The sequence below is a fragment of the Oryx dammah genome, unplaced genomic scaffold, assembly GCF_014754425.2.
Source record: "Oryx dammah isolate SB20612 unplaced genomic scaffold, SCBI_Odam_1.1 HiC_scaffold_24, whole genome shotgun sequence".
Taxonomy (NCBI): Eukaryota; Metazoa; Chordata; class Mammalia; order Artiodactyla; family Bovidae; genus Oryx; species Oryx dammah.
The window spans coordinates 75,945,779-75,966,423 of record NW_024070208.1 but is presented as its reverse complement, the minus strand read 5'-3'; the positions used below and the strand labels follow the sequence as shown (position 1 = coordinate 75,966,423).

Here is a 20,645-nt window from a genome sequence, read left to right as displayed (position 1 = left end):
GTCCCCCACTCCGATTAACCCTGGGGGAAGAGAAGTGGCCGAGTCAGGCCTGAGTCAGCCTGCACCCTGCACAGCCCTGGGTTTGCAGGAAAAAGATGTCCCCCTGGCAGTGTAAGTTAAATACGACGAGCACCAAGCTGCCACCTCTCTTCACGCCTGTTTCTTTACCGCAGTGGTTACTGCCACCTTTTTAGAGTCTGAGGAAAGAACTACAAAGTAATTCTCACCTCCTCGCGTTCAGCTCCAGACTCAGCCTCTCTTGCATCTTCTATTCCCACTCCAGAGAGACAGTCCAAGCCAGACCCCTAGTGTCCAGCTGTCACGTTAGCACCATGCCCTCCCCGTCAGGAACACGGCGACAAGGATCATAAATGTCTGTGTCCAAACCGAGCTTCAGGGGAAAACTTGAGCTCCACACACATTTTTGAAATACGGTTTCTATTTTTGCATCGTCATGTTAACTAAGCATCATGACGTCACGTCATCATGTTAACTAAGCAGGAAAGCCTGAACATTCAAAGACATTAGATGAACTTAGGTTTAACGATGTTGTTGTTCAGTTACTCAGTTGTGGCCAACTCTGTGCCACCCTGTGGACTGTAGCCTGCCAGGCTCCTCTGTCCTCTACTATCTCCCAGAGTTCACTCAAATTCATGCATTGAGTCAGCTTAATGAGAATTTAAAGGTTTAGCTCATGACAGTTTAAAGCACGCTTGAAACGCTCTCATATATTGTTCTTAAATTTGTTACCAGAACCTCCCAAGAAGTTTCTGCCTGCAAAGCCCCTTCAGCATGTTTTCTAGCAAAGCCAAAGCATCTCCTTTTTGAGTCTTGCATTCTCTCTTCTGTGAAAACCAAACTCTTACTTCCACGAAGATGATCAAGTATGACTCGAATCCCTCAGCTTTCTCTCTGTGCCTCTGCCCTCAGGGTAGCTTTAGTTTTTCCTTCCTCCAAAAAAGAGGTATCATATCTACCATTTTTTAAATAAAGTAACAAAACGTTACGTGTTTAATAACTGTTGTCAAATTGCACTTAACACTGTCTAGTTACTATTCAGTGATCCAGTTTAAAATAACTGCATTGCATGCATTTTCAAAAAGAAAGAGAGAGAACTTCTGAAAGGGAAATTTTAACAGAGAAGAGGAAAATGTCATCCCCTCCTGATTATTACAGCCTTGCTGTCACTCCTCCCGGCCTCCCTTGGTGGCATTCGGGCACACTGCCCAGCCCCTCGGCCTACCTCTCGGTCTTGCCCAGCCTCCTCCAGGCAGCGATGCCCAGGCCGGGCTCACCTGCCCACAAGGCCCCCACCTAGCCCCACGCCCCCAAGGCCCTGTCTTTGCTCATGCCACCTGGAAAGCCTTTCTCACAGCTCTCTTCCTGACAGCATCACCCTTCCCCTGGGCATCTTGGTAGCACCGTGCCAGACCCTCTACCAGCCCCTCACAATCTTACATGAGCACCTTAAATTTGTTACTGGAAGAGCCCCCCGCCCCCAAACCCATCAGCCTAGATCAGTTCTCAGAAATCAAAATGGCTTGGCTGGCACAGAACTGAAACTGGGAGATTCCGACGGGGTTTAGTTCCGGTCGGTTGTCAGTCTTCACACTCGTGTGTCCCCCCCAAGTCCCCATTTCCCTTCACATCCCTGCTCTCTGAGAAGAAATAGTAACGTTCTCTGGGATGAAAGAGGAAGGAGGCAGAAGGGTCTAGAGAGAGCTGGGAGTGAAGTGCTTTGATGATAAGGTGGCATGCCACACGCAGGGCAGCAGCAGTATTGCCACCAACCTGGTGGTGTTGACATCCAAGGCTTGTCCTATAACCACTTCTTGTCTGAACTTGACAGGGAGATAGCCTTGCTAGGGACCCCACATGGACACGGGGCCGCCTGCACAGAGCTGGGTAGCTGTCTGAGAGGTCTAGATAGAGAGTCTGAAAGACCCCACCCCCGCCCCCCAAAAAACCCAGTCTTCCTGAGCCCCCAGCTGGAATGGCAGAACTTCCAAACTTCCCTGAGACTTGACAGCCTGTGTGTGGGAACAACAGCCTGAGCCAGAAATGAAGTTGACAGTAGCAGGGGTTTTATGAAAGTGAAAGTGTGAGTCACTCAGTCGTGTCCAACTCTTGGCGACCCCACAGACTGTAGCCCACCAGGCTTCTCTGTCCATGGAATTCTCCAGGCAAGAATACTGGAGTGAGTAAGCCATTCCCTTCTCCAGGAGATGTTCTCAACCCAAGGATTGAACCTGGGTCTCTCACACTGCAGCAGATTCTTTACTTGTCTGAGCCACCAGGGAAGCCTGGGTCGGGAAGATCCCCTGGAGAAGGGCATGGCTACAACTGAGTGACTAACACTTTCACCTTACAAGAGACGGATGAGGATAAGACAGAGAGAAAGAGGAGAGGCCATGTGAAGACGGAGAGTGAAGTGACGCTGCCACAAGCCAAGGAGAGCCCGAGGCCACCAGATGCAAGGCCCCTGGAACTGAGGCGGTGAACAGTTCAGCAGAGAGAAAGCCCAGCGTCCCCAAAATAAGCACCATGACTACCCCTGGTGGGGGACAGAGGATCAGTCACATGACCACAGTAAACCAGATGCCAGTGACAATCACATCTTTGACCTCAAACCAACCCTGCAAACAAAGATTGAAGGCAAAAGGAGAAGGAAGCAACAGAGGGTGAGATGGTTGGATGGCATCACCAACTCAACGGACGCAAGTCTGAACAAACTCCGGGAGATCGTGAAGGACAGGGAAGCCTGGCGTGCTCCAGTCCATGGACACAAAGAGTTGGAAAAGACTTGGTGACTGAACTACAGCAACGAAAAGGGACATTTATTCCAAAGTAACTGAGTGATAGAGGACTAAATTGGATTCATGTAGCAAGGTTCACTTTTCAGCCATCAACACAAATGGAAGGCTTAAGGGACTCAATTCAATTCAATTCAATACAAATTTAATTGATCCGTAAAAATATCAAGAAAACTGTTTTAGTTTTGCATATCTAAGTTTATGTCTGTGTATTTTAACATAGGTTATACTACACCCCTGTGGCTCAGTGATAAAGAATCTGCCTGCAATGCAGGAGATATGGGTTCAGTCCCTGGGTTGGGAAGATCCCCTGGAGAAGGATATGGCAACCCACTCCAGTATTCTTGCCTGGAGAATCCCATGGACAGAGGAGCCTGGTGGGCTACAGTCCACGGGGTCTCAAAAGAGTTGGGCATGATTGCTTAGCTAAACAACAGCAACATACCATACACCAGGGTTCTTAGGGGAGGATTAGATGAAACAACCATATAGCTGCAATTTGTTGAGCTATTGTTATAGCCGTTATATCATACAAATGAGAGCAATGAAACTCACAGAAGGCTGCATAGCTCATGGCTGGCAGAGCCTATTTGCCAGTCAAGGTCTCCAACCACAGTGCTCTTTTCCACCAGGCTGCCAGCCCACGTCTGCTTAATTCAGTTGTGAACTTCATAGCAGTGAGCACGGTATTGCATTTGTGTTCCTGACCGGGCACTGTCTGGGGTCACAAAGAGTTGGACACGACTGGGCGACTGAACTGAAGGCATTGTCTGACACAGAGTCCAATTTAATCGAATAGCATAACCTCACTGTGGTGAAGTAGCCTGCCATCTGTCTGGTGTTGGGGAAATAATTAAAAATAAAATCTTCTGACAACGCAGAAAACCTCTGCCAAGGTAGACAGGAAAGCAACAGTTTTATTGTTGGATAAGCCATAAACCAGACTGCACTGGGCATCACACGCAGTCTGCCAAAACAATGGCAAGGACAAAGAGATCCGTGCTCTCAGGACGAAAGCAACCAGGCCTCAAGCAAGAAGACTCAACAGCACCATATGTTAAATACAGCTCCCCCTAAATTCACCTGGCAACTGGGGGTGGCCCTCGGTGATAGCAAATTGCCTTTATCCAAAGGAAGATCAAACTCTTCACATCTCCACGATCAATCGGGAGTTTTGCAACGTGGATCCAGGTGGTGAAGTTATAATCTCACCTTCCCATGAAGAGGGGGAGACGGAACCCTATTCCTGCACTGTACAACGATGTGACTTATTTAACTTTTAAAACGATTTATATACATCTCAAAGGGGCAGAGGAAGAATTTATAAGCACAAGTTTTCCAGAGGAAATGCTCTGAGAAAAGGGAGAGGGAACTGTGGTTTTCCCTTTTTCAATCAGGGAAATTTTTTTTTTTTTCTTTTTAGATTTGTGTTTGCCCTTTCACTGGGGAAAAAATTTATTAGGTTAGGACACAGAGCAGGGGCTGCTCAAGTGCCCAGGGGAGACAGAAGCGGCGAGAGACAGCTCAGACTCACAGCTGAGCCCTCCAGGTGGCCTTTCTGGATCTGGGCAAGGAAGAGGAGAAAGGAGAATTCTCTGAGAGCGCTTTGGTGATATATCAAGGTCAGCCTCAAGGTCACAAGAAGAGGGCTAGACTTGGCGTGAACTGTGAAATGTTCTGTATAGCACCATGTGGTTTAGAATAAGCCTGAATACATCTGGGTCCAGATATTCATGATGTGGTGGATGTGGTGACATCAATAAATTTTTTTTTTAATCTATGCTCTAATAGAGAACAGATGTGATTTTTAAGGAAGAGGGAGGTGGGGGTGGCGCTGGAGTGGAAGTTTCAGGTTAGTAGATACAAACTGTTAAATATAGAATGGATTAAAAAAAAAAACAGCACAGGGTCCTACTGTTGTTACTGTATCACAGGGACCTATATTCAATATCCTGTAATAAACCATAATGGAAAAGAATATAAAGCAGAATGATATATATGGTTCAGTGGGTAAAGAATCTGCCTGCAGTCTAGGAAACACAGGAGACACGGGTTCGATCCCTGGGTTGGGAAGATCCCCTGGAGGAGGAAATGACAACCCAGCCCGGTATCCTTGCCTGGGAAATCCCATGGACAGAGTGTTATGCCCAAGTCGCGAAATCTCCCAATGACCACCAGGGAGCCGATATCGGATGCAAAAGCAAGAGAGTTTTTATTACCAAGCTCGAGCTGGGGCTCCCACCCATACTGACGCAGCAGCTATAGGGAGGAGCCCTGAGCTCTGGGTTACATTGCTTATATAGGGTATTACCGCACGAAAAATTTGAAAAACGGGAGTCTCCGGGTCTGATTGGTCACCTTCTGGTGAAGGGTTAGGTGTTGAGTTCTGATTGGTTCTCCTTTCCCGGGCTTGATTCGAATTTCCCGGAGCTGGCCAAGGGTTCTGATTGGTTCGCAGGTGGTGGGGTGAGGTCAGGGGATTTCCAAAGGCTCTTTTCTTGGAACCTTACAAAATGGAGTAGCTTTGATTCTTCAAGAGGAGCCTGGCAGGCTACAGTCCATGGGATCTCAAAGAGTCGAATGTGACTGGGTGATTAAGCACAGCACCCATATATATTAATATAAATCACTTCGCTATACAGCAGAAATTAACACATCGTTATCAGTCAGCTAGACTTCAATTTTTAAAAGGTAAATGAAATCTGTGGTCTAGACCATTCTGTGTCCTCTTTAAGTTCTGGTCAGATCCCAAATGATATGACTGTTAAAATGAAGCCTGCTGGCCCTTGTCCTCAGCCAAACATTCTGTCAAAATTTTATAGTAGTTGAAGGCTTCTTTCCCCCCTTGTTCTGTGCTCAGTAAACTTGGAAAAGGCGTTAACTTCTGCATAACAATCTCTCTGGCGCTTGAGAATCATGACTAAATTGCCTTGATTTTCTTACCTTTGTGCTTAACAGTCTAATATTAACAAATAGGGATAATTTGCTAAGAGGGAAATTAAAAGGAAGAATATAAATAAGGAATGAAAAGATTAGCAAATGAATGTGAGACTTTAGAGAATTCAAAGTTGAAAAGGGAATTGAAATTAAAATATTTTTTAAATTCTACGTTTTTGTTGTTTTCTTTCTTTTACCTTATTTACCCATTCCAAACGAAGCTTTTGCCTTTTTTTTTTTTTTCTCTCAATTTGGCAAATACAACAAAAGGGGTGGAAATCTATTTTCTCCCACAGGCAGGCACCATTAACATTTCTAAAGTACCTGCCCTTAACGTTTTCTCTAGCATTGCATTTTGCTCGTGTTTGCACTTCTGCCACGTGCCATGCTGTGCTTAGCTGCTCAGTCGTGTCCGACTCTTTGTGACCCCGTGGACTGTAACCCACCAGGCTCCTCTGTCCATGGGGATTCTCCAGGCGAGAATACTGGAGTGGGCTGCCATGCCCTCCTCCAGGGGATCTTCCCAAGTCAAGGATCGAACCCAGGTCTCCTGCATTGCTTGCAGATTCTTTACCGTCTGAGCCCCCAGGGAAGCCCAGAAGACTGGAGTGGGTAGCCTATCTCTTCTCCAGATCTTCCCGGCCCAGGAATTGAACTGGGGTCTCCTGCATTGCAGGCGGATTCTTTACCAACTGAGCTACCAGGGAAGCCCGCACTTCTAACATATGTATACTAACTTAATATTGTAAGCAGTTTTTAATAGTGTTGGAATTCATGAGTGTATTAGTTATCTATTTCTATATGACAAATTATGAACAATGTGGGGGATTGCAACCATAAACATTTGTTATTTCGTGTGGTTTCTACAGGTCAGGAATCTAGGACAGGCTGAGCTGGGTGTTTCTAGCTCAGAGCATTCCATGAGTTTGCAGTCAAGATTCTGGCTGTGGCTACAGTCATCGGAAGGCTTTACTCAGGCTGGGGGATTTGCTTCTGAGAAGGGTCAGTTACGTGGCTGTTGGCCAGAGGCCTCTGCTGGTTGCCATAGGGACCTCTCTATAGGGCCACTTGAGTGTCCTCGGGAGCTGGCACCTGGCTTCCAGCAGAGTGGGTAAGCCGAGAGAACACGGTGAAGGCCACAGAGCCCCTTACCGCCTAGTCACAGATGATCATTTCTGTACTCCAACCATGTTCAGTGTGGAAGGGGACTCTCAAGACTGTGAACTGGGAACTCACCATCTTGGAGACTAGCTACCGCAATAGACATTTGTAGTAGCTGCAAGAATGTTACCGTAGAAATCTCTATAGCTGTATTAGCTATTTACCTACAGTTAGGTTTTATCTCTGGTATTCCATCATTATAAATAACTCTTTCAAGCACTTTCAGGTATAAAGATTTTCATCAGTACTTCAGATCATTTTCTTTGGATATAGTCTTAGAAGTAAGATTGTTGAATTATTTTAAAATTTTCTTAAATTTCATTTAAAATCAGCTTTATAAAGCAAAGTAATATTTTATATTGTCTATTTCATTAACAGATGCATTTCCTTGAATGTATTTCTTATGAACATCTTTAAATACCTATGCAGTGACTCATAACTATGTGTTTAATGCATTCTATATAGCATACATATACTTTAGGTAGGTATTCTAGTTCATATAGGTAATATTTTGATACTTATGGTGTATGGGTTTTTTCATTATTATTTAACCATTTTATAGATCCTCCTGAGTTTGTTTGTTGCTGTTATTTTGGACAACTTAGAGCTTGACGAAGATTTAAAGAAGCTTAAACAAGTAAGTAATGTATGGGGGATTCTTTACATCGGCATTAAAAAAATAAGGGCAAAGCATGTGCTTACAGGTAATATTAAATCTGTTCAAGCTTCAAAGCAAAGATTTTAATAAATTAACACACTGAGTTGGCAAATTTTTCTTTTAAGTTTAACCTTCTCTAATATCAACAAAGGAAATTTTTATTGCTCTGTAATTATCCTAAGGATATTTTTATATCATTATTTTGAGTGAAATTAAGATGGGCATGGTATAGTAAATTGAATTTAGATTCTCCTTCAGCCATTAAATGAAGGTTGTTTGGAAATGAAATGCCTCAGGGCCAGCTTGCCATTTGGCATAGCTATATGTAATAGTTTCGATCATCATCATAAAACTATTAAGCATAAATTTGCCTGACCACTAGACACTGAAAGAGAATTTATTCCTGGTGCTCAAAGTAGGTATAAGAAATGGGATAGAATCAACTGTGTGCCCAGCTGTATATGAAAACAGACTGGGTATTATGGCGTTGATAATCATTTTCAAAAAAAATCTCAGTGTAAATATGTGAAGATTATGTTATTGATGGCCGAAAGAATACAGAGGTGAATCAGTATTCTCATAGTTTTTGTTCCATGGAGGATACTTGGCTTGAATATTTGACTCTGTCAAAGAGAAAAGACCCTTTGAGAAGCAGAATTTGTGAAGCAGGGGAGCACCTAGATAAATATTCTTGGATCACCCACCTCAGCACTGCAATAGTTGGGATGTTAATAAAGAATATCCCATCTGGAACTTTTGAAGGGCCCCACATATTCAGAATTTTCAAATTGGATCAAGTTGTCTATTTTTTACAAAGCAAAGACATCACCTATTTACATGTCTTGTTGTTGTTTATAATCTCAAAATCACTTTAAGCATTTTACCTTTTTACTCTTGTTTATCTCCAAAGCCCATGGTTTTAACTAAGGATAGTCAATCACGTAAAAAAAATTTTTTTTTTTTAATGTAAAGATGCTCACTGTGAGCATATCAAGGAAGGATTTGAATTTTCCTGTTCTGAGGCTGCACAAGCAAATGCTTGTCCAAGTGTGGTGGACCTTTCTTCCAGATCTTTTCAATTTGTGGCAACCACAATAGGCTTTTCGTATGAGAGTTGGCAAGTTCTTTGTGCCATTGATGTAGATACTTCTCCGGGCTTCTAGTTGTAGAATAAATATGTAACAAGTTCAGAATTGACCAACAGTATAATTAGACACAACCAATAAATATGTACTGCTGTATAACCACTTTCTTCCTTGCTTTACAAATCTGGTATTAAGGATTTAAATGACTTTACTCTGTTATTCCCAAAGAAGAAGGTGGGGAATGTGTGAAAAACTATTTGATTTTCTTAATGTTTCAAATTCCAGAAAGCACTCTATATTCCAAAATCTATCTTTATTCAGCTTAAGCTTTTTTTTTTTTTTCCAATCTTTGACCCTTTCTACCAGTCAGTCTATATATTGCTTCTTATAGCTACATGGACATGAACAGGAACTCAGTATAGTGTAGAGATTCAAACTCCAGGAGATAGTGAGGAACAAGGAAGCCTGGTGTGCTGCAGTCCATGGTGTTGCAAAGAGTCATACTTGACTTAGCGACCGAACAGCAACAATAATAGCCGCAGTCACAGTTGTTGAGCACCAGCTCAGTGCCCTGTACTTTGTATTTTCACCTGTTTAACTTTCACAGCAACCATGCAACGCAGGTACTGTTCTTAGTTTCATCTGATAGGTGAGGAAACTAAGGCAGAGAAGTTAAACAAGTTGCCTAAGGTCACATAGCTAATAAGTAGCAGAGTTAGGATTTGAACCCAGACAGTGTGGACCAAAAACCCAGGCTCAACCTCTACACTGTACTGAGTCACAATAAAGCTGTATAAATGCCAGCCATGAGTCATGGTGTGCTGGAGGCTCATTCATAGGACTGTTAGTAACTTGTTGATAAACAATGGTGTTTTAGATGACACAGACATCATTATAGCCATGAAATAATTGTTGATGTGATGGATGGTTTCCTGAGGAATGGAGGTGAATTAAACAACCCAATCATTAAAGCTATATACAAAGTAGTTGTTTGTTTCCCCTCAAAAAGCAGATGATCTAATCAGAGGCACTGGAATTGGGACTTTGGCAGAAGGTAAGAGCTGAGACATTTACCCTTCACTCCACTGATGGCAGACACTGTCCAGAGCTCCTCCAGCCTCAGGAAGCTTCTGGAACAGTGACCCTCCTTAGACACAGATATAATGTGCTTGCAACAGATTAAGAGTTTAGAAAGGCTGCTAGAGACTGTTACTGTATTTCATTATGATCGTGGCAAAAACAATTGTGTTAAAATATATGTTGACTCGTGGACATTTTTTAGGAGTCATAGAAGCCGGTGTGAGTCACCTTTAAAGTGGAGAAGTTAAATATGAAATATCGAACAAGGCTTCAAGAGAGAAAGTTGGTCTTTGTGCTTGGGGACGGGGTTATCTCCCCAGGGGTGGACAGTGACAAGGGTGGAAAGCTGGACAGTGCAGCGAAGAAACCAGGATGGGAGAGAAGAAGAAAGAAGTGACAAGGTTGACGAGGAAAGCACCCGAGAGATGACACTGAAGGAGAGAGCACAGCCTGTGAATCCCAGCCTGCGGTAAAGGGGGAGAAGCCTGACTGAATCCTAAGTCAGGCTGCCCTCTAGCCAAGGACACCAGAGCTCCCTGCAGGGAGAAGCTCCCTGAGGAGCAAGAACAATCCACAGGATCCATTGTGGTGGAATCGGATTCTTCTTACATAGTTCTTACCTTTCCTCCTTATTTTCTGAAGGCTCCTCCTTGCCCTTTAAAACAGTGGTTTCCAGCCAGGGATGCTAAGCCGTGGGGCTCTTCAGGCCACACGACAGAACCAACAGCTTTCCTTGACACTTCGGGAAACCTAAAGGGAATGGTGCATTTACCCAGCCAAAATGCCAACTTTAAAATGCTTTTAGCTGGAAATTTGCTAGGCAGCAACACGGCATCCTAATGCTCAGAAGCCTCTTCCTATATGCTCTTCTTCAAGGAAAAAGAAGCAACATTGAATTATTTATTGCTTCATAAAGGCATTTTGATAGACAGAAGAATATTTTTTTTAAAGATGGGATTCTGAGGGCAATAATAAAAAGGCTCCTTGGGGATGACTTTTGATGGGTTCTGATATAAATGCTCATCCCCAGGCCACCCTTCTCTGTGACATTACCAATGTTGTGCCTCTATAGCTGCTCATATAGCTCTTCCTTTGTTACTCTTCAAAATAAATAATGTTCTGAAAACTCATGCCAGTTATGCATCTGCATAAAATTTATCTATTGCTTTCCTAGCAGCAGTATCACCGGAGCAATCATTTCCTGGCTGCCATAATTTATGTGACCCCGTTTCTAATTAAACAGAGACCATGATTCTCTTTTTAGTATTCCCAAAACCCAATACAGGACCTAGAGACAGATAGAAATAGAGAAATATATAATATCTTTTACATAAGATCAGAAAGTTGACTAGAAATGAGATTGCAAATGTATAATTTGGCAGCTGAGAAGCCAAATCAGTTTGTATAGAGGCTAAAAAACCCCCTTGACCTACTGCTGTCCTCTAAAGAGCAAGCAGTAGGAGACGGTGACCTTGGTGCTCAGTGATGTAGCAAAAACACTGGAGAACGTGGGTGGAGTTTTGCAAACTTTGAAAATGAAGAGAGTTCTTGCAGCTTTAATGATTTTTGCAAATTCAGTGCAAGACAGATATAAAGGGTTCTCTTTTAAGCAGTAGAAAATTCATTAAACTATGAGGGGAAAAAAAAAAAAACCATAGAGAAGCCTCAGGGAAAGAGTCATTGAAAAAGGAAGTATAGATAGTCTGTCTAGATTAAATTCAAAGCTCTGAAATTAAAACTGTTTCCCCAACTCTGTATTAAGTCCCATGTGAGCTCAAGCGCGATTGTTTTTGATGGCTTCGCATCTAAAACATAGTTGAGGGTAGACATGTAAAGAAGCTTCTCTGTCTTTTTGATTATCCTTTTAACAAAAACAACAGAAATCTTAGTGCTATTTAAAATGTGAGCTCCAAGTTAATGTTTCTCTGCAGTCTTATCCAGGGGCTTTCGTTTGCATCTCTGTCTTGCCTTCTGTATTGAAGTCCTTCAGGATTTAGGGAGACAAGTCGTGGCCAGAGGATCCACTCAGCTAAACCCTGATTGCTGCCTTCTGGCTTCACAGAAGCAGAAAGTAAAGTGGCAGTTGCAGGGGGCAAAGAGGACTTCTTCTTGTGGTTCAGTGGCTACCGGATTTTTAGTTTTCAAAGACGAAAAAATTCTAGAGACCTTTGGTACATAGTGTGAAGGTACTTAACACTACCGAGCTGTACCCTTAAAGAATGGCTTAGATGGTGAATGTTGTTATGTGTTCCTGACCACAGTCTTTTAAAAACTTTAATAAAATATTGGTCACCATACTGGTAAGGTGGTGAGAGCACACTCACGGATTCTGATGGTGCAGAAGTTGGGTTAAAGATGAGTGGGACTTGCCTGGCAGTCCAGGGGTTAAGACGTCGCCTTGCAATGCAGGGAATGCAGGTTTGATCCCTGATCAGGGGGCTAAGATCCCATATGCCTCCTGGTCAAAAACACAGAACATGAAAAAGCAGTTTTGTAGCAAATTCAATAAAGACTTTAAAAATAGTCCACATCAAAAAAAAAAAAATGAGGTGGGTGATGACAGTTAAGAAAGTAAAGATGAATTGCTAACTTTTTCCTCTTGAACTTCTCATACTCCCAAGTTTCCAGACAGACCACTGGGTTACTGAGCAATTCTTAATTTTTTTAGCTATCTGAACATCATTTACTATGATGCTACCCCACAGATTTTTTTTTCCACTGAATATTTGTATGACAGTTGGAAATCGCATGCGACTGGAGGCACCCGATATCTGGGATCCCTGCTGCTCAAACGCCCAGGGCCAAAGGATGAATATTCCGAAGAAGCTGTAAATTGTCCGTGGTCGAGAGTTGGGAAACTCAGTTTTACTCAAAGCCTTCAATGTAACCCAACTCTGCATGAAGCCACTCTCTAGCTTTTGGTCAAAGATGACTCTTTCATGGGCTTCCCTGGTGACTCAGATGGTAAAGAATCGGCCTGTAATGCAGGAGACCTGGGTTCGATCCCTGGGTTGGGCAGATCTCCTGGAGAAGGGAATGGCTACCCACTCCAGTATTCTTGCCTGGAGAATCCCATGGATGCAGTTGCCTGGTGGGCTACATATACGACATGGACATGGGGTTGCAAAGAGTCGGACACAACTGAGTGTCTAAGCACACAGGAGGTTAAGAGATACAAGCTAACATGTATAAAGTAAATAAGCTAGGACAATCCATTTTACAGCAAAGGGAATGTGGCCAAGACTTTACAATAACTATAAAAAAGAAATAGAACCTTTAAAAATTATGAATCATTGTGTTGTATAACTGAAACACATATAATATTATAAACCAACTATACCTCAATTTAAAAAAGAAAAGATAACAGCCTAGAAGTCAAGAAGTCAATGCAAAATGGGGAAACAGCCAAAATTCCAAATGGAGTTTTGGAGTTAAACAGGTAATAGGGACTCAGGAAGTCAAAACAAAACAGACAAGGTACCTGTGAAGACTGGTGTCCTCCCAGTGTGAGTTGAATTATGTCCCCTAAAAAGAGACACTGAAGCTGTAACTCCCAGTACCTGTTAATGTGACCTGATTTGGAAATAGGGCATTGGAGTTGAAATAAGGTTAAGTTGAGGTCATTAAGGTGGCTTAGATGGTAAAGAATCTGCCAGCAATGCTGGAGACCTGGGTTCAATCCCTGGGTCGGGAAGATCCCCTGGAGAAGGAAATGGCAACCCACTCCAGTACTCTTGCCTGGAGAATCCCACGGATGGAGGAGCCTGGGGTCCTGCAGTCCATGGGGTGGGTCGCAGAGTCAGGCATGCCTGAGTGACCAGCAATGCTAACCCACTATGACTGGTGTCCCCATACAAAGAGGAGAAGAGGGAGACACACAGACAGGGACTGGAGTGACGTGTGTATGGGCTAAGGAATACCTGGGGTGCGGACCATCTCCAGAAGCTAAGAGAGTCTTGGAACAGACCTTCCCTCAGAACCTTCAGAAGGAGCCAAGTCTGTAGACACATGGATTTGGGGTTTCCAGCCTCGAGAACTGAGACCGTACATGTCTGCTGTTCCGGGTATGGCAGACCTTGAAAACTAAAAACACCTTCCGAGAATAAAGGACCTCTTTCTGCCTCTGGGAGGTGACAGAGCTGAGCGACAATGGGTCCTCTCGGAATGTCAGGCAGCTTTCACCAACCAAGAGCAGTTTTCTCAACAGCTGGACTCATTTTCTTCTGCCTCTAACTGAACAACTTCCACAAGAGTAAAGTTTATAAATGTGAGATTTTCTTGGAAGAAGGGTTTCACTGAGCCCTTCCAAAATTTCATTCCATGTGGGACTGAGCCAAACCAGATCACTTTTAGAGGCTATTGTTTTCAGAAACCTTGTTCTGGGGCTTCCCCAGTGGCCCAGTGGTTAAGAATCTGCCTTGCAGTACAAGGAATGTAGGTTCAGCCTCCGATTAGGGAACTAAGATGCAGCGTGCCACTAGGCAATAAGCCCATACACTGCATCTAAGATGACCAGGCAGCTTAAAAAAAAAAAGAAACGAAAGAAGGAAACTGTTCTTTGCCTTATCCCCAGCACTCAGGATGTTTAATAAGATAGCTCCAGTCTCTTTTGACATTGAACAAACATAAAATGACATGCCTAAGCCTGTTTGGGGTTCCCTGATAACTCACCTGGTAAAGAATCTGCCTGCAATACAGGAGTCCCGGGTTCAATTCCCAATCTTTCCAGATTGGGAAGATCTCCTGGAGACTCACTCCAGTATTCTGGCCTGGAAAATCCCATGGATAGAGGAGCCTGGCAGCCTACAGTCCAAGTTTACCTTGATGACTTGTTGGTTGTACCAATCTGTGGTTGTGCTAGTTCAGAATCACTTTTCTTATAGTTTATTACCGCACTCTGCAGGACACTCTCTTAATTTTTTAGGTGAAACTTGGAAGGATAATGTGTATGAACCAGGCAGGAGGCTTACCCTTCAGCGTGCCCAGTGCCCAGCCCTCTGCCCAGCCATGGAGATGCTCTCTCACTTTTCTTTCTTTAATTAAGAGAACAAAAATTTTAAACACCAACAGCACTTTTTCTCATCAGATCCTTTCACAGGCAATGGGAAAGCGGATTACTATGGTTCTAAGAAAAAAAAGGGACAATTGGTTTCAGTTTTCTGGAGTGTCTGGCTGTCATTGAATTGAAGAAAGGCTTTTGGTAGCTGCATTCAGACTTGTTTGAGGAATGAGGTAGTGAGTGTTGTCCTCTGGATTCCTAAACACGGGACACGAGGTATCATTGCCTTGATGTCTTCAGGACTCAAGTTTCATGCAGCCCTTCTGTTCTTTGTTCCAAGAAGCCCGTCGACTTGTCCATTCTACCTAGAGCATTGCTGTTTTCTGCGTGTTCATTCAATTCCTTTAATCTTCAAGCCCCTACTACGTGCACAACACTGGGCCAGGCATGAAGGAGACAAGAATAAACAGGTAATTCTCTGCTCTCATGGAGCTGAGGGTCTAGTGGAGGAATTGGACATAAATCAAATAATCAAAGCAGTGGATAGATATTTATAATGTGAGATGACATTTCTGCAGAGAAGAATAGCATTTGAGTGAGGAATTCCTAGAAGACTTGGACCCAGATCAGGGATAGGGAGGTGGGGAAGGAGAAAGAGACACTTGAGTTGAGCTATGAAGAAGGAGCAGCGGTGAACTTCCTGGAGATGTAGCTATCAGAGGGGAGGAAAGAACATTCCAGAGAGAAGGAAACATCTTCGGCGTGACCCCAGAAAAAAGTGGTGTAAAGTGAGTGTAAAAAAGTAAATGGGCTTAGACCACGCGGAGCCTGAAGAAAAATGCCAAAAACTTTTCCCTCTGCCCCCAGAACAATATGGAGCCCCTGGAGGCTTTTCGGATGGGAGGCATTGTGAACCGGAGAGCTGTTTGGGAAGCAGAATCAGCAGGGACTTAGTGAGTTTGTGGGTGGAAGGACATATATGGGCATCTCAAGGACGACTCCTGGTTTCAGGTTCGTCTCCTTGGATGGGTGACAGTACCATTCACTGAACCAGGAAACATTAGCACAGAGAAGATCGTCACCCCGTCTTGGGCTGGTGTGAATGAGACTCTGAGTAGAAAGACCTAATGGTTGGTTGCATGTATCAGTCTAGAGCTTAGGAGTGAGGGCTGGCTGGCTGGCTGGAGATACAAATAGGGATGTTCCTGATCATTCTCAACTATTTATCCAGAGCCTTCCATGTGCCAGGCATGTGTTCTGGGCACGAGGGATATGTCAGCAAACAAACCAGACAGAAATCCCTGACCTCTTTGACGCTTCAGTCCTAGAGGCCTTCTCTGTATTGGCATGAAAGTGGAAGGTGTCAATCTGGATGCGATTGTATAGGGTTGAGGGGGGGAGAGATACTGCAGCCTTAAGGGAAAAACAGAGCTTCCCTGGTGGCTTATATGGTAAAGAATCTGCCTGCAATGCAGGAGACCCTGGTTCGTCCCTGGGTTGGGAAGATTCCCTGGAGAAGGAAGTGCAACCCACTCCAGTATTCTGGCCTGGAGAACTCCATGGACAGAGGAGCCTGGCGGGCTACAGTCTATGGACTTGCAAAGAGTCCTACATGACTAACTAACACATAAAGGAAGACAAGGTTTAATGATACTGGTGCTTTGCCCTTCAAGTCCAGCTCTTTGCAGCCCTATGGACCATAGCCCACCAGGATCCTCTGTTCATAGGGTTTTCCAGCGAGAATACTGGTGTGGGTTGCTATGCCCTTCTTCAGGGGATCTTCCTGACTCAAGGACCGAACCCATGTCTCTTACGTCTCCTGCACAGGCAGGCAGGTTCTTTACCATTAGTGCCACCTGGGAAGCTCTTAGGGAAACATAAATAATCCATCTTTGTTTTTGTCTCATGTAAATTTTGACTTTTTGTTCTGTTACAAATAACATTTTCTCTGTCTCAAGTTCAGCCTGCTAAGGGGAGAAGGTCTGACTGGTCCAACCTTGGTCTAGTCAACATCATTCCTTGCAGGCAGGAATTTTGTGTCTCTGCCTCTTAACACTGGTCAGCCTTACAGAAGGCCCTCAGCTTTGAACAGGGTAGATCCAGACCAGACCACAAAGAGGGCCACCTGAAATGTGGCCGGGTTCCTCAGACAATGCTTTGTCCTCCTAACTCCCCATCCTGGCCTCTGCTCTGGAGGAGCTGGACCCCAAAGAAGGAGATGAATGAATGAAAGAGAGAAGAGACCTTGTCCCCTTCCCAGTTCTAGAACTGAAGTCACCCTTGCAGCTCAGAGAGGGTGGGCATGGAGGTGGGAGAGTGGGAGTGAGGCTTGATTCAGGTATGAGTCTCCACTGCATTGGACTGATTTTCACAACCAAAAGCGGCCAGGAAGCCATGGTGTTTATCTAAGAACAGCGGCCAGTCATTTTCTTCATTCCTACTAGAGGGTTAGTGGTTTCACTGTGGGCCTTTCCTTACATTCTGCCCACTGCCCTTGTTCAGCAGCAGACACAGTGGAGGCAGGGCATGGCTGACACCCTCACAGCCATATGACTATTGAATATTTTTTACTCTGATATTAAAAGAATGACTTAGATTATTATTAAGAAATGAGAAATATATATGTGTGCTATTTATTTGATGTTACCCCTATCTCCGTGTTGTTTTACATGAAATATGCTAATGTGTTTTCATAGTGCATCTAATAAGCCCTTTTAATCAAAGGATGCAAAATTGAACAACTCTACAATCTACCACAGGCGTACTCATGAATAGCAGTTGCAAAAGGCGTGGTGGTTGTCTGAAAAGAAATTCCTTATGGGGACAGTGTGTGAGTTAAGTTCAAGACCCCACTGTAGAGACACTAGGACAAAATGTGTGTCTTCCAAACCTCCAGTGTGAAGTGTGGGGTTTATTCTATGGTAAATGTCATCACTGCTACTAGCTACCCGGCAACTAAGGCGGAACACATTAAAAAGTTTACGGAGATAATGAGAGCCAGATTTCACACAGTCAGAGGAAGAAGTTGTTTGGTAGCTAAGTTGTGTCCAACTCTTCTGTGACCCCATGGACTGTAACCCACCAGGCTCCTCTGTCCATGGGATTCTCCAGGCAAATATCCTGGAGTGAATTGCCATTTCCTTCTCCAGGGGATCTTCTAGACCCAGGGATTGAACCCAAGTCTCCTGCACTGGCAGGTGGATTCTTTACCACTGAGCCACCAGGGAAGCCTGAGAAAGAAGTTACAGATAAACAAAAGGAAAATGCCAGGTGACTTCTTTGGCACAAAATTAGAGTAGGAGTGTCAGTATGAACTCAGTTTATTGCAAGATGGGATGTTAGCATATAGGTGCATAGATGGAAACATAGATACATCAATAGATATATAGACACATAGATATCTAGGCAGATATGTAGACATAATGATGGATATATACATAAATAAGTAGACTAAATACAGATGTGTGTGTATACAAGGGCTCATATACATACATACATTTCCTAGCTCTTTCCTCTGAGTGAGCCTAGAAGCAGTGACATGCCAGTAATATCAAGAAAACCCATCCTAAGATTCTTGTTTCTGAAAACCATTCTCCAGTGAAAGAAATCAATATTCTTTGGAGAAGTGGCTGATTCTCAAGCTGAGGCAGGGAAAACACAAGATAAGACTTAAGTATTTTTGTGGAGCCAGAAAATAAGGAAGAGCTTAAACACACACATGTACACACACACACAAAAGGATGTCAAGACATGACAATGAAATAGAATGTGAAATCCTGGATGGGATTCTGAACCAGAAAAAAAAAAAAAGGCATTCATGCAAAATCTGGGAAGTTCCAAAGAAATTCTGCATTTTGGTTCAAAGTAGTCGACCAAGGTTAATTTTTTGGTTTTGATCAATGTCCTGTGGTTATGTAAGATGCTAACATGGGAAAAAAACTGGGTCAAGGGTGTACAGGAACTCTGTATTATCTTTGTAACTATTATGTAAGTTTAAAATTATTTCAAAATAAGGAAGTTTTTAAATGAGATTAGAATTTTCTATGGAAAGCTCTAAAAACACAACATATAGTCATAAGTTGACTGCTCTGTTGTCCTGTTCAAGAATCCATGCGTTTGTAAAGCTTTATACCACAGATACGTTGTACAGAATTTATAGTCAATTATAATTTTTTTAATCCTACAAAGTTGGAAGCATAGTCTTCATCAGGAACAAAATGCTTTTTATGAGTTTGTTTCTGATGGAAAATCTGATGTGGCTTGTCATTTCTCCTCTTTGTCTTAATAACGTGGCTCATCTGAAATCAGAAGAGTCATCTGTGCTGGTCAGCATGACTGATTCTGTATTGTAAAGAACCTAAGGAAAGGGTAACCAAGTGATGAGAAATATCACAGATGGGCCCCTTCAGCTCGTCTGTGGGCCACACTTTGCTGCCTTTTTTGTTCCTCTCTCATCACTGTTGTGCTATCCCTATCGTTTGAGTACAGGTGTCCAGTACTAGGCCGTGGGGCCACAAAGAGTCCTGCCCTTAATTAGAACTTGTCATCTTAATAGAGGAGAGACACACGGAATTAGGGAGCCTTAATGTGAAGCCCTGAGCACTAGGGTGGAAGACCCAAAGAAGGAAGACGTGCCTCCCTCAGGTTGGAGGCAGGTCGATAAGATGTGTCTAAAAATAATGAATCAGATTTTATTAAGAAAGTGGGAAAACATATTTCATATAAAAAAAAATAGCAGGTACCAAACAGCAGAAATAAAAACGCATCTATTGCTTGAAAATGTTATTTTGATGAGACAGTCTAAAATAATGTTCAGAAGCTGAAGTTCTGGGGACTTCACTGGCAGTCCAGTGGTTAAGAATCTGCCTTCCAAGGCAGGGGACATGGTTTTGACTCCTTGTCAGGGAACTAAGATCCCACCTGCCACAGGGCAACTAAGCCCCCGTGCTATAATGAAGACTGGCATAGCTTCCCCGTCACCCAAAAAGAAGCTGAAGTTCTGGAACCTCAAAGATTGTTGCCAAACCCCAGTGAGTACCCCTTCTAGCTGTGTGACCTTCGGGAACAGATTTGAGCTCCTTTGTCCTAGGGGTCCTCACCTATAACATAACAGAACTAATTATGGTACTTACATCAGGGGGCTAAAGTACTTTCATTGAGGACTAAAGCATGTTAGTAAATGAGGCAATGAACAGTGTTCAGCAGAGGATCTGCGCACGTTTACTACTTCAAGTAGCCACTGTTATTCTGAGAAATCATCCTAGAGGAGATGGTTTTGGAAAGCTGTATTATAATTAAGCAAGTGTGGAAGGAAAGTGTATTGCAAGTGTTGGGAAGGTATACGCTAAGGCAGGAACCAGAAATAAAACTGCGGGGGCGGTGGGGGGGGGCATACAAACCAGTATTGTTAGAGAGTAAGGGCAAGGCGTGAGGGGATGCTTTAAGCCATGGTGATATCAGAATTTCTCCTCTACATCCATTCTAAAGGAAATCAACCCTAAATATTCACTGGCAGGACTGATGCTGAAGTTGAAGCTCCAATACTTTGGCTACCTGATGCCAAGAGCCAACTCATTGGAAAAGACCCCAATGCTGGGAAAGATTGAGGGCAGGAGGAGAAGAGGGTGACAGAGGGTGAGATGGTTGGATGACATCACTGACTCAATGGACATGAGTCTGAGCAAACTCCAGGAGATGGTGAAGGAAGGACAGGGAAGTCTGGCATGCTGCTGTCCATGGGGTCGCAAAGCATCTGACACGACTGAGCAACTGAACAACAAAGAGCAACGTAATTGATGATCCTTGAATTACTTGAAGATTTAGAACAAGATGGTGTTTCTTCCTTAGCTGTTCTGTAAGATCAATTTAAAGGGACAGGATGAAGATGGAAACCCAGCTAGGAGGGCAGGAGG

General features: G+C 43.5%; 1 protein-coding gene across 1 annotated transcript in view; it reads left to right on the top strand.

Annotated features, from left to right (window-relative positions):
- Positions 1-20,645, top strand: part of NALCN (sodium leak channel, non-selective) — a 297,953-nt gene that overhangs the window by 178,974 nt on the left and 98,334 nt on the right. Inside the window, exon 15 of the mRNA XM_040267414.1 lies at positions 7,474-7,548. Coding sequence (XP_040123348.1) covers positions 7,474-7,548 — 75 coding nt within the window. The remainder of the gene's footprint in view (positions 1-7,473; positions 7,549-20,645) is intronic.